A 12060-nucleotide genomic window follows, 5' to 3' on the forward strand; every position below is an offset into this window, starting at 1 on the left:
ATTTGGAAATACATACTTTGGAAGTTTTGGGGCTTGTATTTGCAGAAAAGTTCTAAATTCTACTTCCAGATTGATAAAAAAAGGTTCAGATAATTTACAGTATACAATTAGAAATATGTATACGGGTAGTTTTAACAATATAGTTTAGAAGTATGCTTTTGGCTTGATTGAAGAATGTAAAAATTGAAGCCTTATGTTCAGTTGTAATTTATTCATATACATTTTCATTCTGTTCACAGACTTTCCCTCACAGAAAGTTTTATTCCATAAGCTGAAAGTCCTTCCAAAAACTAAGGATCCAAGCCTAAGTCCCCCTATTATTGAATAAGGGAGTTAAAGGCAGCTAAAACATTTAAATTATTTTATTTACAAGTTCTCAGTACATTTATACAAATTAGGTAAACGGAGAAAACTGACTTTTGGCATAGATGTCATGTTAGCACCTAAGCACTACATTTTTATGCCTTGAGAACTCACAAGGTAAGCCCCTTTTTCTAATTTTTGTTCATGTTTAACCTTTACGTGCCTTCACCTAATTTCTAAAAACTAACAAAAAGTGCTGTTACAGAATGATTCCAAACTATATTTTGACAGTATTTATTTTATGTAATTTAATATCCATCAGAGGCAAAATTCACTAAGAATAGTTTCAGAACCAGCAGCTTGTGCTAATATTGATACAAGAAATCCAGCCTTTTAATTAAGGATATAATTTCTTCCCTTTCAGTTCAGGCTTCTAGACCTACTGCACTGAGATATATGTGAAACTCATTCAGGTTTTTAAAAAAATATTAACTAATTCCAGCATTAGCATTTACAGCCAACAGTCTCGTTTTGCTGTTACCCCCCCTCCTATTTAATCATTTCCCCCTTTGATCAGTTATTAAAGTTAGCCTTAAAAACAAGTATTTGTGGACTGTCTATGACATTACTTTTCTTAAAGCTTGTTATATACTATTCAAAATCCAGTGTGAAACATAACCATGGTGTGGTGGTCTGTATGTCAGCCGTGTGTTTTTCAAGAAATATGTACTACTTATATTTAAGCTAAGGTTTTTAAAAGCTAAGGATTTTAATTAACAGTCCTCAAAATATCATAAAATATCCCCAAGACAAAGGAACTGTCCCTTCCAGGTGTCCATGGCTATCTTGAACACTTACCTTGAACACAGGAAAAGATTGCTTCCTTGGTGTTGAAAGCTTTACCACTTGCTTTTGTTGGCACTCTGTAGCACACTTACTATTTTCACTTACCTTCTCTTAAGATTTAGAAACGTTTGAAGAGCACTGACATAAACACTTGACCAGGTAGTTTTATCAACTACATAGGTCCTATAAAGCTTTTGTTGTATGAAAATGTTTGGCTTATTTGCCCTGTAGACATCTTGATCTACATCAAAAAAACTGAATCTTCAAAGCATGTCTCTCTACATCACTTGCCTCCTTAGTGAAGCAGAATTGATCTTGTTGAGTTTCCAACAGATTTATAGTAGCATATTCAAAAGAACAGGCCATCATCAAGGCGGCCTTGAACCCTTTACTTGAAGAAACTGGCCTTAGTCTATGTTTGGGATTTTAAGAAGAGCAGCCCAGCTTGATTTAGATACAATTTTAAAACTTTGTTAATATAAATCCCTTTTAGCTCTGTAGCATTAGATAGGGCAGTGGATACATGTTATAGGAGCTTAAAAAGCTACATGTTCCACCTAATCTGGAGTTTCTGAGGCTTCTTTCCACCATGTGTCTAAAGGAAAGTCATGTCAATGTCCGAAAGCCATCTGGAATGGACTCCAATGCAGCACCAGGAATTACAATCAGAAAAACAAATCTGGGGAGCCCCAGTGTAAAAGCACTCAAGTGTGCACCCAGATACAAGCTATTCTTTCTTTTCCTAGATTGTACATGGATGAAAACTGTCTCTGGGATGAGGTAGAGTAGAAGCTGGTTAAGTTTTGGCATAGTGATATTGCTGATATTATTCACTTTTGAGTAGACTTTTACTAATCTGACTTATTTAGGAAGATCTGTTCCAAATCCAGCATCTTCTATATGAAATGTCAAAACAAGCTGTTAAGATTAAGTATCTTCCAGTTTTAGCTGTTTTATTTTCAGTCAGGATTCTCTATACGATACTGTGGATGACCAATGCCATATTTACAAGGGAGTTGCAACAAATTTGACACCCTACAATGCTATATTCACTCAAATCAAGAGTAAAGAATTTGAAGCAAAGTATGTTATGTTTGCTTCCAAAAGATTAAAGTCACAACTGACAAGACTACATTTGTAATTCTGTTAATAGAAACATATTTAGAAAATAGCTACATGTGCACTGACTTATCAACTGGATAATCATTTGGGAACTGTTTTTTCCAATATAGTCACTTAAAAACATCTTAGTACGCAGGAAGCCTAGTGGTGTCCTGGCTTAGTCTTATTCTCATATAACAAATTTATACTGTGTAAAGCATCATCTTTGAAGCCAAAATCGTATTTTCTGGGAAGCATTTTTTGCTTTTAGGTTGAACATGTGATGAAATTATTTCAAAACAGATTCAAATCAAGTAGCAAGTTAGTGGAATACTTTAATACAGAATTGGTTGGCACAGTCCCAGTTTCCAGATATTTTAACTGCTTATTAAGTTCATCGCATTAAATGCTGGTTATGTAACTTGGGTTACATTCTGCAGCAAATTATGTGGGGAAAAGCAAATGTCAGTTTTCCAACACAAAACTAGTTATTAATTTGATACAACAAAATGCTATTCCATTTTATTTTAATAAAAAGACTATTTTGAATAAAACAGGACACTAAGTTTTATTTGGTAAAGGAATTAGAGTAAGAGGTTTTACAGAAAATGGAAGGAGACCTATCTTTCTTCATTACTGTCTGCACATTATCATATTACTTCACTTAATTCATTATGGGGATAGTTGTCATTTGGTGGAAAATAAAGCTAAGTGTTTCATAATTTGACTTATCTAACAGCACATGAGAATCCTGTAAGAATGCCATTTACCCCCTTGTCCATAAGTTACTACCAATGTAGAGTAAATATTAAATCTTTGTATCAAACTACAAAGTACCTTCAAACAGCCTTTTGAATTTAATGACATGTTCTTCAGACCTTAAGCTTACATCGTTAAGGCACTTACCATTCAAGTAAAACAGTTTTTATACAAACGCTGGGAAGATGGACAAGATGTTTTACTGGACGAATGATTTTGAAAGTAAATCAAATCAATGCCCAAATATGTATAAAACTGTTGTATCAAGAAAGACTGTGTTTTATTGTCTGAAATGAGCACAAAGAACACCTTCCACAGATAACACTGAAAGCAGTGCAAAGACGGACAGTGACTTTTTGACTAAAAGGTTGTTTTGTAAAAAGAAATACCAAATAAATCAGTGCCCTGCTTTGATTGTTGTAAAATTTTTACATAAAAGTTGGTCCAAACTTACAAAAAAAGCACAAGTGTGTGCATAGTTCAGATCTGAAAATGTGCCATAAAAAGCTGATGTCCCTAAATTTAGCATCGACTTAACTGCCAAAATATAAAATTTATAGCTAGAATTTGCAAAGATGTACAATCAATTATCTGGTTCTCAGAACAGCATGAACTGTAAGCAATTTTCCTATCATATGCAAGACCCCTTTCCACATAAAAATAAAGCTGTTGAATTAACATTATTCAAGTCTGTTGGATTGCTGCTTTGAAATCACAGCTACAAAGTCTTTCCAGGTAAAAATGATGTGCCTGAGGGAAAAAGAAACAGATGCTCAATATGGCAATCCTCTGCCTCGTCCTCTGACTACTGATGTGCTAATGTGCCCCCTGTATCCTTGTGAGTATCCAGGTCCTTGGGCAGGGGAAGTCCACGTTTGTCCATGCATGTGGCTAACACTGCCAGGGGGTTCTTGTAAATTACTTCCATAGCTATAGTTCTGCATCTTTGAGGTCAAAGAATGAGTACTTTCAGGCCCTGTGGATGTGTCACTACTGTTACTCAGAACCGTGATGGGACCATGGCTATATTCAAATCTATGGTCCTTATCACCACTAAAGAGCATGGGACCGGTGTTGAGGTAAATGTCTCCATAACCAGTTACTGAACTATGAAATGGTTCTGAAAAGGTAGGAGGTGGAGGGGCACCGCTAGAGTGAGAAGAAGCAGTATTGTAGTTCTCCAAGGGTTGAACATCTGAACTTCCAACAAAATTTCCCCTTTCTAGTGTCCCAGATGATCCACTTCCTATTCCATCACTACTGCTGTAGTGGGCAGAAGAGAATGTAGATGATCCAAAACTATCCTTATAATCTGGACCTGCTACAAAGGAGTCTCTGGATTGGAAATCCACACTAGATGTTGCTGGTTTCTCAGTTGTTTGAGCCTGATGATGAGCAAGCAGTTGTAGAAGAGCTGCTTTCACTCCAGCATGAGGATCCATCCCTGAAGAGCTACTAACTGAAGACATGTTTTGGTTCGCTGTCCGATAATCAAGATCTTCTTCAGTGACAGGTGGTGGTTCTGGGGGCTCGGGGGGGCGCTGGTCTGGGGGCAAGATGCGAGGTCGCTCTTCTGGCGTTTGAGGCCTCATCTCCAATTGCCTATCCAAGTCATCTTGTCCTAAATGGATTTTAAAGGATTCATAATGAGATTTTAAATTGTTTTTTGTGTTTTAAAATTTGTATATTTGTTTTTAATTGCTGTAAACCGCCCAGAGAGCTTCGGCTATGGGACGGTATATAAATGTAATAAATAAATAAACCTGTAACTTTCATCACAGAAATACATAATTCATATTGTGCATTGAGTCGGATCCTGAACAATGTAGTAATGCTGTAGTCACATTAAAATCAATGAGATTTAAAGCCTCATTTGCCGCCTTGGGCTCCTGCTTGGAGGAAGGGCGAGATATAAATCAAATAAATAAATAATTGAAATCAATGGAAATAAAGAATTACTAAATTTGTCTGGATCAAGCCTGGTATCTGGAAAATAAATGACCTTCTCACACTATCTAGCAAGAAAATGAATACCAAATAGCATTCTAATGAGTAACTATAAAGGTAAAGGTGTCCCCACACTTATAGTGCGAGTCGTTTCCGACTCTTAGGGTGGTGTCTTGCGACGTTTACTAGGCAGACCATATATATGGGGTGGGATTGCCAGTTCCATCCCCAGCCTTTCTTTACCCCCCAGCATATGCCGGGTACTCATTTTACCGACCACGGATGGATGGAAGGCTGAGTGGACCTTGACCCCTTTTACCGGAGATTCGACTTCCTCCTTCCGTTGGAATCGAACTCCAGCTGTGAGCAGAGTTTCGACTGCATTACCGCCGCTTACCACTCTGCGCCACGGAGGATCTTATAATGAGTAACTATAAGGCATCACTATAAGACCTTACTGTATTTTAATATACTGTCAACAGTTGTACATTTTGCTATTCACGTACCACTCAATTGTGACTACACTTATTTTTATTTATTTATTAAATTTATATCTCGCCCTTTCTCCCAGTAGGAGCCCAGGGCAGCAGACAAAAACACTAACAACACTCTAAAACACCTTAAAAACAGACTTTGAAATATATTAAAACAAAGCATCTTTAAAAACATATTTTTAAAAAAGCTTTAAAACATCTTAAAAAGCAGTTCTTAACCCTGACGCAGACTGGGATAAGGTTCCTACTTAAAATGCTTGTTAAAAGAGGAAGGTCTTCAGTAGGTGTCGAAAAGATAACAGATGGCACCTGTCTAATATTTAAGGAGAGGGAATTCCAAAGGGTAGGTGCCACTACACTAAAAGTCCGCTTCCTATGTTGTGCGCAACAGACCTCCTGATAAGATGATAAGTGTAGGAGGCCCGCACCTCCTAATCGACTGGGTATATAAGGGATAAGATGGTTTTTCAGGTATCCTGGTCCCAAGCTGTATAATGAGGCTTTGTACACCAAAACAAGAACCTTAAACTTGGCCTGATAGCTAATGGGCATATGGGAACAGAACAGACTACATCCAGGCCAGGATCCAAAAATTCATTCACTGCAGGCCCAAGGGTCCTCAGGACATGTTTTGCTTGAATGAACAGCAGCCACCCATGCCACATGCCAAACCATTTTCGAAAGTGAGGGGAAAGTCAAAAGCTTACTGAATAAGCCCCCATGCCATACTGCAAAGCCAAAAATCCTACTGTAATCCAACCTCAGTTTGTAAAGGTAGCATTGTCAGTTCCCAATTTTCCGCTGCTATACTAACAATAATCAAAACGGCCTGTGTAGATGTAAGCCAGTTTTCATTACAGAACTGTTGTACTGTTTACACATAATCCGTTTCAACTAGATTTGATAGGCAAAGCAACAGCACGCACACACAAAAAGTAAAACCAATGCCAGAGGCTCATACCTGCACATGCATATAATGATTTGATAAGATGGGGATAAATGGATGCTGGAGATTCTGCATCTTCCCAGTTGCCACCAGATGCTGGAGTACTTGGCTCTGGAGGTTGCCTGGGGTGTAATGGCATCTCATTTCCTGATCCATTCTCCTTTTCTTCTAACAAGTTTTCTCTTTGCTTCACTTGCTGAGTCTTTAATAACTGAGATAGCAAAACTGTGAATGCACTCTGCACAGCTGCTTGAGCAACCTCAGTGTCAACTTTCGTTTGGGTCAATTGAGCAGGCTGCACAGAAGGCTGAGAGGCTGCAGTTTGTTTTAAAGGCTCCTGGTCCGGTGAGGGAGGCAGTGGGAGCTGCTGCTGCTGCTGCTGCTGCTCAGTCTGTTTTTCCCCTGCTTCCAAAATGTCGGCTGGAAGGCTTATTTTATTCAGCTGTTGCTCAGTCTCAGGATTCACCTTAATGTTCAGCACCTGAGCAAATTGTGCCATGTTAATACTGGTTTTAGACTGAAGCATGTTTAGGAGAATGGCCACTTCATTTTGATTTAGCGGCTGACCGCTGCCTCCTTTCACTAAAGAACAAAATTAACATGATCATATGTTAGGTCCGAAGCAAAATTCACTGACAGCAACTTTGTTCAGATGATTATCTAAACCATATCTTAGAACAGCATAATGAGCCTCAAGAGAAAAAGAATGAAAGTTTCTGCTTTCATTTTAGAGCAAACAAGAGTTCTGCATTACATCCAAACTGGGAATTGTGGTTCTAACCAAAGTAACTTTAAGCAAACCACAATTTCCCAAATCCAGATGCAACACAGAACTGTGGTTTGTTTTAAATTAAAGCAGAACGTTTTACTCTCATCCTCTCATACCTGAAGCACATGAACCAGATCTGTATCTGCTTTTACCAGCACAGATGTGTTTTCAACAAGAGCAATGAAATAAAATTGTAAACTGCACTTGAAAAAGTATTAGCCCTCATGCAGACTGGGCAAAACAATCACATTGGTCATGTTTGGGGTATATTTGCACCTCAATAAAATTTCAAATGGAAGAGTGGGGGTAACTTTGTTCCCCAGAGACCATTTTTTCTGTGATGTCAGCACAAGTGTGTTTGACAATACCAAAGCACCTTGAGCCAAAAAACACTTATTCAGAGGTGGTAGAATTTTTCTGAGCAGCATACATTGGCCTCTTCTCTCTGCATATTGAGTAAACATCACAATTTCTGGGGTACTTTTGAACCACAGTGGGTGTTTTTGTTTCCAGAAGGAAAATGGTAAGTGGTAACTGGCTGAAATTTGGGGACCTTGTACAGGTGACAATTTGCAACAATGTCTTAGAAAGTGTACTTAAGTGTAAATTACACACTAAAATTTGCTCTCAGGGATTCCAATATGTTTTTGTCCCCCAGTGGTTTTTTGTTTCCAGAAGGAAAATGGTAAGTGGTAACTGGCTGAAATTTGGGAACCTTGCACAGATTAAAAATTGTGACAATATTCTAGGAGAACATCCTTGTAGGTGTAGGTTTAATGGGGTACAATTACCCCTGAAGGACCAGGTCCGCAGCCTGGGGGTTGTTCTTGATTCCAGGCTGTCCATGGAGGCTCAGATTTCGGCAGTGAGCCGGGCAGCCTGGTACCAATTACACCTCATACGTAGGCTGCAACCCTACCTCCCTGTTCATCAGCTCCCACTGGTAGTACATGCCCTGGTCACCTCTCGATTAGACTACTGCAATGCGCTCTACGTGGGGTTACCCTTGAAAACGGTCCGGAAACTTCAACTGGTACAGAATGCGGCGGCTCGTTTACTTACAAACAGTTGTCGCCGTGATCATATTACGCCAGTATTATTTAATCTACACTGGCTTCCAGTAGTTTTCCGGGCCCAATTCAAGGTGTTGGTGTTAACCTTTAAATCCCTATACAGTCTCGGCCCAGTGTATCTGAAGAAGCACCTCCAGCATCACCAATTATGCCGCCCGACAAGATCAGCCACGCAAGGCCTTCTCTCAATCCCACCAACAAAAGCAGCTAGATTGGTGGGGACTAGAGAGAGGGCTTTTTCGGTGGCAGCCCCCACTCTCTGGAATTCCCTCCCGTCTGATCTTCGGCATGCCCCTTCCCTAGACACCTTCCGCCGAGCCTTAAAAACTTGGCTGTTTGGACAGGCCTTTGGGACCACCGGGATGGGCTAATTACATACTGAATGCCCGTTGTTTTGTACTGTATATGCTGTTGTTTTATTACTGCTGACTATATTGTATTTTATTGTATTTACTGTATTTTATTGAAATTTGATATGTATGTCGCCTAGAGTGGCTTCGGCCAGACAGGCGACCTAAAAATTAAATTTACATTTACATTTTACAGTGCCTTGCAAAAGCAATCAGATCCCTGACCAATGCTCTCATATTCAGAATCAGAATCAGAAAATGCTCTCATATTACTGAATTACAAATGGTACATTGTAATTTTGTTCTGTATGATATTTTATATTGAAATACTGAAACTTAAAATCAATTATTGTAAGATGACATTGGTTTTATATTGGGAAATGTTTGTAAGAAACATCAAAAACTGAAACATGTTCTGAAACAGAACAAAATTACAAGGTACCATTTGTAATTCAGTAATATGAGAACATTGGTCAGGGGTATAATTACTTTTTCAAGTCACCGTAAATTACACAATGAAAAGTGCACCTTGAGCCAAAAAGTACCCCACAAATCTGCATGAACAGTATGGGTGGGGAAAGGGATTCACTATGCTAAATCTTTCATGGGCCCACTTTCTTTAAGTGGGCTGCAGCAAAATTGAATTTCTGGGGAAGAGAAACAATACATATGAATAAATATCTAAAGCTGGCAATAAATGAGTGACATTTTCAGTAAGGTTTGTGTTTTGTGAAGAATACGTTCTTACAATATAGATAAGAAAATGCCTCCCAAGCTGTAAGGAATGTATATAACACCTCTTTGTCATTCAGATTCATGTTTTAGAGTGGAATGAATAGTCAGAATGATCAGAATAAGCTGCTAGTATGAACCAACAACAATACATTTGTAGTTTGATTGCAGATTTGTCACTAGTGAGGAGTATAAAGAAAAGTTTGTATAATGGGATTGGAAAGAAAATATGTTAAAAGAGTACAAGTCTCATGGTTCTGGGTGCTGAGGTACACAAACATCAATATGTCAGTTAAGGGAACTATTTATTAGGAAGTATTTTGTTGCAATATTCAAAATGCTCTCAATGTGCATAAGGCAAGAAAGGTAGAAGTAGCCTCAAACTCAGTTTTTACCATGCACCAAGATCACTGTTCAGGTCAATTTGCATTTTTATTTAGCAGTCATCCAAACCACTTATCTATAAAGATGTTATCAAAAGTGCCCTCCTAACATATTAAGGTTTGCATGCCTACAAAATGAAGCTTCTCCTGATATCTGGATTTACTGATCTCAAGTTTAAAAGAGTACATAAGCCTGAAATTACTTGTTCACCTTGCCCTCTATCCATTACTGCACATAAAAAATAGAGGGAAAGGAATCATGGAACAGTCCAGAAGGGTTATGGTGGGTGACTGTAATTTATTATTAAATTTATATCCCTCTCTTCCACCGAAAAGGAGTTTTATACATATGGATATATTATATCACAAAGCTAGAAGCTAAAAGCAGAATAACTTGTTTTCTTCAGATGACAATGTAGAGCCCACCAACACTTTTTGTAGCAATCTTCTCTGCTAGAAGATAATGTACACAAGAGGAGGGACAATGAATTCCTAGTACGCTACTGTTGTCCCAGCTGGGCTACTGCCGCCTTCAATATCTCCTCTGACCTGCTCTCAGTTTCTGGCTTGAGATTGTGTATATAGCTCTCCTTTATGTGATGCTACAGTAAAATGTAAAGTGAACAATCCCACTTTCCTCTCAATTATTTTCAAGGCTGATTTAGCAAACTGGATAATTAAGCTGACATATTAGACAAAGACATTACAGGTATCTGTAAATAAGTTGCTTGTCACCAAAGGTGCCAATTCCTGCAACAAGTGCATGTGAAGTCAATACTAAGGACTGTTCTAAGCCGAATATGACTACAGACACTCTGTTTGGCTACCTGTAGAAAAGTTATTACAAAACTCTAAGTAAGTTAAATTTCATTCTCCTAGAGAGATATTTAGCAAACAAGTGCATAGCTTTAACAAGTAAGAAATTACTGACCAAGTGCTATGTTGGAACTGCCTTGCATTTTCAGCTGAGAAGAGCTCTGCAGGCCCTGGGGTGTGTTGGCTCTGCTGTCATCCATCCCCAAGGACAAATCTTTCCTTGGAATTTTAGTTCCATCATCAGTCATGCCCATCTGCTTTTGCCTTCTGCGCTTCTTACTCCATAACTCATGGCAATCCTGCCATAAAGGAAGGCTGTAAAGAAAGCATTCATCACTTTACAATGTGTCACAACGTCCGAGATTTAGTGATTGGTCAATAAGACCTCATGACTGAAACAAACACTGAAGAGCTCTCAAGCTTGTGGCACTGGCTTGCAATGTCCTTTGTTTCTTGACAAAGGAAAGGAATACAACACAGGATAATATTTGCTACTAAGGAGCTTGGAAGCAATGAGAGAGGAGGTATAAATTCTATCACCCAATAGCTGAATGCGTAAGGTATCTCAGTGGCAAGCTCAGTTAATCCTTGATCTTTATAATTAGTTGAAGAGCGAGGGTCTTGATGATCCTCATAACATGATTTTACCAGCTCTGTCTTAAGACAGGGATACATTATTCATTCAATTTATATCCCACTCTTCCTCCCAAAGGAGCCCAGGGTGGCAAAACACATCAATAATAAAAAGATTTTTTTAAAAGCATTCTAAAAACAGTTTAAAATATTATCTCAACCAGTTTTTAAATTCCTCCCAAACTTCAATGAGGGAAACAGATGCACCTCAACAGCGAGGGCATTCCACAAACAGCCTGTCACGGGTCAACGCCAACTAGGCAGTCCCCAGTAGAGGGGCCTCACCTGCCAATCATAGGGTCCAAGAAGGTTGCTACCTGGGGAAAAAGGTTGATTTTGCAGAAGGTACTTTTTTTAGGTATTTGGATCCCAAGCCATTTAAGGCTTTGCATGCTAGTAGTAACACCTTGAATTGGGCCCAGTAGCTCACTTGCAGCCAGTGCAGTACTTTGCAGGACCAATGACACATGGTCCCATCAGGTGCTCCATTTACCATCCTAGGAGCTTCATTCTGCATTCGCTGCAGCCTCCAGACCATCTTCAAGGGCAGCTCCACAAACAGCACATTACAGTAGTCCAGATGGGAAGTCACCCCAGTATGGACAACCAAGGCCAGCCAATCCCAGTCCAGGAATGACTTTGACTGGTGAATCTGCCTACATTGGGCATAAGCAATCCTAGGCACAGAAGCCTCTTGAGACTCCAGGGTGCAACCACTCCCAGAGCGGTCATACACCTAATTCCCTGTCATGAAAACCGCCCAGCTACAGTACTTCTGTCTTTTCAGGATTCAGTATATTAGAGATCACTATGGTTACTTAAAGAAAGGTATGTATGTGTGCCTGCACATTATCTTTTTCAATCAGTTCTTTTCCCTATCATATAAACAGAAGAAACACATTGGTCCA

The 12060-nt window shown here is 39.0% G+C and overlaps 1 protein-coding gene across 1 annotated transcript in view; it reads right to left on the reverse strand.

Moving 5' to 3' along the window:
• Nucleotides 1–375: 375 nt before the first annotated feature.
• CDK13 (cyclin dependent kinase 13) overlaps nt 376–12060 on the reverse strand; it is a 69288-nt gene continuing 57603 nt past the window's right edge. Inside the window, exons 12-14 of the mRNA XM_061586660.1 lie at nt 10635–10834; nt 6412–6978; nt 376–4630 (exon numbers count right to left, since the gene is read on the reverse strand). Of these exons, the coding sequence (XP_061442644.1) occupies nt 3783–4630; nt 6412–6978; nt 10635–10834 (1615 nt within the window). The 3' untranslated portion in view covers nt 376–3782. The remainder of the gene's footprint in view (nt 4631–6411; nt 6979–10634; nt 10835–12060) is intronic.

This window comes from Rhineura floridana, chromosome 10 (assembly GCF_030035675.1).
Source record: "Rhineura floridana isolate rRhiFlo1 chromosome 10, rRhiFlo1.hap2, whole genome shotgun sequence".
Classification (NCBI taxonomy): Eukaryota; Metazoa; Chordata; class Lepidosauria; order Squamata; family Rhineuridae; genus Rhineura; species Rhineura floridana.